Consider the following 4,781-nt stretch of genomic DNA (forward strand, 5'->3'; position numbering starts at 1 on the left):
TTTAGGTGTTAGTAATATATTGGATAGTGGATTATTTGCACAAATTTATTTACTTGCACCATAAATGTATTTTTCAACCACTTTTTATTTCATTTACATCACGTTAAAAAAGTGCTATGGTATTTGGTTCAACAAAATCCCAATTAGTCTACAATCCTATTGTACAAATGTGGTCATTCAATTCCGATGGGTAGAATTTTTTTTCAATCCATACTTTCTCTAATTCGGGCTTTAACTCTGTCGACCTAATGTTCAAGTGAGTAAAAACTATCCTAAATAATCCTAAATAGTCCACCATCCTATTACATCATATCAAAAAAGTGTTACAGTATTTTGTTCAAAAAATTATCCTAAATAATCTACCATCCTATTGTAGAAATGTGGTCATTCAATTCCAATGGCTAGATTTTTTTTTCCTCTCCATACATTCTCTAATTCGGGTTTTAACTCTGTCGACATAATGTTCAAGTTAGTAAAAACTATATTAATTAATTGTAGTATATATGCCACAATTAAATGTGAGCATATTCTAAATCCATGCTATTGTTTATCTCACCATCTATAAATTATTAACAGTGTCGATGGATTATAATCAGATTGTATTGATTCTAATATAGTGGATTAATGGAACTCTGACTACAAAAAATTGTTGCATTAATTTACCCATATTTTCTTTACTTTAAGCAATGTGTTAAACTGTTGTAATTAGAAGCTAGCACTGATATTGATCATTGCATTCAAGCTTCATTGTGTATTTACATCTGATAAAAAATTATAATCACTTTAAGAGGACTTTAATTTACATGTCACTTAATTAGATACAGATAGACCATACGGTAGAATATCTCCAAATGCATGAGTAATTAGATACTCTTGAGCATATTCCACCTAGTACCTTATCCTTATTTGACCGCAAAAAAAAAAAAAAAAGGATGCTCGGCCATTTTACTTCTAGTCCTCATGTAATACTAGACTCAAAATTTCTATTTTCCACTATATTTTCCCCCTCTTTATATTATTAGGCTACATGGAGACACTTTTAATCTCTCTTTACCTCTAACTTTCAAAATTGAAAAAAAAAAAAACTCATGAATTGATGTCAAAGAATGAGAAGAGTTAAAAAAAAAAGGGGGTTAACTGATACAAAATATTACACAAATTAAAGAAGATGGAAAAAGATTCTATCAGAAAGGTAAGAAATTTGATCACAAGATCTTCAAATAAAATTACTGTACGTACTGACTATTTGGATCTGACCTACTTTTTTAGCCAGCCATTCTTGTATCTGCACAATTGCTTATACATATGATATCATATAAATTACTCTTTTTTTTTTAGCTACCTAGCATTTCTTGTTAAGAGATAAACTTGTATACAAGGAGAATTATTCCAAACATTGGAATGCAACCTGAGGATCCCTTGTGCTATCCTCTTCAAATGTGCTTCACAATGCGCTTGAAGAATCATGCAGAGCTTTGACACAGCTCCAACTCTCAGCATCTCAATCAGAACTTCATTTGTGGCTGAAAATTTCGTGATCTGAGCAAATATATGCATCGATCGATCATCGGTCGCAGCAGAAATCCTGAGGGTTCTTTTGGACAGCATTGCAATTCCAGCACTGTGCTTCAGAAGCTCAGCTCTTCCATCAGCACATGAACACAACTGAGCCAAAAGACGGAATATAAGCTCAGTAGTTTTCTTCTCAGGGTTGCTTAATTCGAGCTCGATCACATCAAAAACAGCCCCGGCTTCTATGATCTTCATCCTGTTTGTCCCCCAAGGACATGATTGAATCAAGACATGCAATGCAGCCTTAATTGCTTGTGGAGAAAGTTTACCACGTAAAATACTAGTCATAACCATGAAGAAATCGAGCTTTAGCTTCCCGATTAGGCTTGAACTCGCAACTTCTGTGGTCATCTTCAGGATCTTAACAGCATGAGTTTTTACCACGACATGATTGTCAATATCAATCCTTAAAACCCATGTTAGAGATTCGAAAAGATCATTATTTTCTGCAACCAATTGCTTATTTTCCGCTGTAGGACTCCATATACGATACAGTATGCTCAAAGCTTCCTCAAGGCCTTTAGTCTTACCTTCTTTGAAGCATCTAATGATCAACAAAACCATCACTTTCGTCACGCCGGCTTCCACCATGCATTTTCTATTCCACTCAATATCCTCATTGGCAAGTTCGTCCAGTTTCTTCAAAGCATTTTGACTAAACTGAGCGATTTTCAGGTCCCGAATGAGCTTGAAAATATAAGATTTCTTCAGAGGCGATTTCGGGGTAGGAATTTGATCAATTCCATACTTAGCGTTGGTAGTGCACCAAGCCTGGATCAGCCGGCGGAGCATGTGATTTGGTGTCAAGTCAGAGTCCCTTGGAAGAGGCTGCTTTGTAACAGGACAGGCTGCATCTTCAGCTGTCTGCAGCCAATGTTCAATGCTTTCTCTATCGTATGTGATCCCAGTTATTGTTGTCACTGGATCTTTCATGATCTGAAGAGAAATGGGACAGAGAAAATACTGAGGAATATCTATGTCTTCCATGTATAAAATCAAAAGATGTTGATTGAAAGAACAAAAGAAAAAAAGTAGTACTAATTGCTAAGTTTTTAGTATAGAACAAAAGCTGAGTTACTGATGTATTGTGGGATTTTGGCACAACTGCACAAGAGAGAAAGAAGATGGAGAGATGATTGGGAGAAAAACAATGGAGATTTTGAGGTATATCTAACAATGAAAATGGTAAAAGAAAGCGGCTAATTTAATAAAGCTGGGTTTGAATCAAAAAGGACCGAGACCAGTTTGAAAATTCTAGAGGGGTCACTGTTTTTGATTAATGAATTTTCAGAAAGTAGTGTATTTTTTTTTTTGGTTGTTTGGGCTCGTTTTACCGGTCAGACTTTCTGATTCTTCCATGATGAGTTGGACTGGTCAACACACGATAAACTTTTTATTTTTTTTTTTATTAGATTGGATTGACTTTCCAAGTATGGCCACTTCTTCAGACACAGCCTGGTGGGGGGGCCTCTCCTGGATTCAAGAAGAATAAATCAAGGCCGGACTCAATTAATTGCCTGACCATTTTGGAGGGGGCCAATTGCCCGTCAAGATTGTCCCGCGTGAATGGTCCAGCGACAGCTCCTCTCACCAGTGAATCTTGAGGTCACAAGTTCGAGTCTCCGCTCCACTGGATTTCTCCGCGCACTTAACGTGTTCGGGCCGGGTTGGGGCGCCGGGCCCGACTCGCAGGAAATTAGTCGGGCCTCGTAAGAATTGACCCGGACACCCCTGTGTCGAAAAAAAATAAAAAATAAAAAAAAATTGCCTGTCAAGATTAAGCAACGTGAGTATTCTTTTTGTTGGAGGTTGGAACTTTTGGAGGTGTTCAAATACCGGAGAATGTATACATCTACCTGCCGCCAAGCTTGCAATAATGGATCTTATGTCAAAACATTTTTATGGTTTAATCTTTATGGCACCACCAAGTGTCTTCCAAGGTTTATTATTATTATCATTTTGGATTCTATGATAAACTATCTAGGTATCCTCTAAATTATTTCGACTCTCAATTAATTGTTGGTTCTTCATCTATTTCAGCTTTTAATTAAATTGACTCCTGAACAATAAAAAAAAGTCAAAGTTTGATCCCTCCGTTAATTTTCACCGTTAAAGCTAACGAATCTAAGGGCAAAATTTGATGGATGTAAGCATGAAAATTGATTAAAAGGACCAAAACTTGATTCTTTTTTTTGATTGTTGAGAAGCTAATTTGAGACTTAAAATAGATAAAAAGCCAAAGGTTAACGATTGAAATAGTTTAAGGACGCCTAAAATAGTTTACCCTTTATTTTATCCTTTTCATCTTATCTAATTGTAAATTTGGCATGTTTATGAATATGGATGTGTTACCATGTCGAGGTGATGAATATATTTATATAGGCAATAAAACGAGGAATGGCTATTAATTTGACAAATTTTCAGCGGAATTTCACTGAAATCTGGTGAATATACCAAAATACAGACGTTTCTTGGCATTAACTTTTTTCTTGTTCTTTCTTTCTTTGTTTGCTTTGTTTAGAAAAGAGATTATAGTAACTCTCATAATTAGCTTAATATATGTACTGAACTTATCTTTATTTATGCGTTAATAGATGGTTTTACATCTTAGTGACTAACGTCAGTACGTGTATGACGTAATATGAATACTTTTCATAGATAATAAGCTAATTTTGCACTATCATAGTATGTATTATCTGGAGGTGTCATAATGAGTTATTCCGACGAGTTTGGATAGATCATAATTGGATAATAGGCATAATTGAGACAACTCATTTATATTTATTTAATAAATGGGTCAACGTATTCATACACATTTAATAAATGGGTATAGTATACCTAATTATCCATTTATGACTTATTTGAAATTCTACTTTTTTTTTGCATGTTATTTGACAAGAAATAATGATATTTTATTGTTATTAGATTGGTAGAAAATTCAAATTTATCCAACTTATTGCCCACCAAAAATTGAGTTTGAATGTATAATTATTTTTAAATAGGTATAAATTGGTGAGGCGAATCAACCACTACCCATCAATTAAATGAGTTTTTATTAGATTACCAATTTAGACCCATTCAAAGTTCATCTTGTATCCAAATCCTCTTCTTAATGGGGAGATTTTGGCAGGTCAACATAATTGGATTGTAGTTTACACCTCTAATATTATCTATACTAAATTTAATTTACTTGATACTCTATAAAAAAA

The 4,781-nt window shown here is 34.5% G+C and overlaps 1 protein-coding gene across 1 annotated transcript; it reads right to left on the minus strand.

Annotated features, from left to right (window-relative positions):
* Window positions 1-1,179: 1,179 nt before the first annotated feature.
* Window positions 1,180-2,690, minus strand: LOC113705094 (E3 ubiquitin-protein ligase PUB24). The gene has a single exon (XM_027226978.2). The coding sequence runs from the start codon at window positions 2,557-2,559 to the stop codon at window positions 1,339-1,341; it is 1,221 nt and encodes a 406-aa protein (XP_027082779.1). The 5' UTR covers window positions 2,560-2,690; the 3' UTR covers window positions 1,180-1,338.
* Between the last annotated feature and the right edge of the window lie 2,091 nt (window positions 2,691-4,781).

This window comes from Coffea arabica, chromosome 1e (assembly GCF_036785885.1).
Source record: "Coffea arabica cultivar ET-39 chromosome 1e, Coffea Arabica ET-39 HiFi, whole genome shotgun sequence".
Classification (NCBI taxonomy): Eukaryota; Viridiplantae; Streptophyta; class Magnoliopsida; order Gentianales; family Rubiaceae; genus Coffea; species Coffea arabica.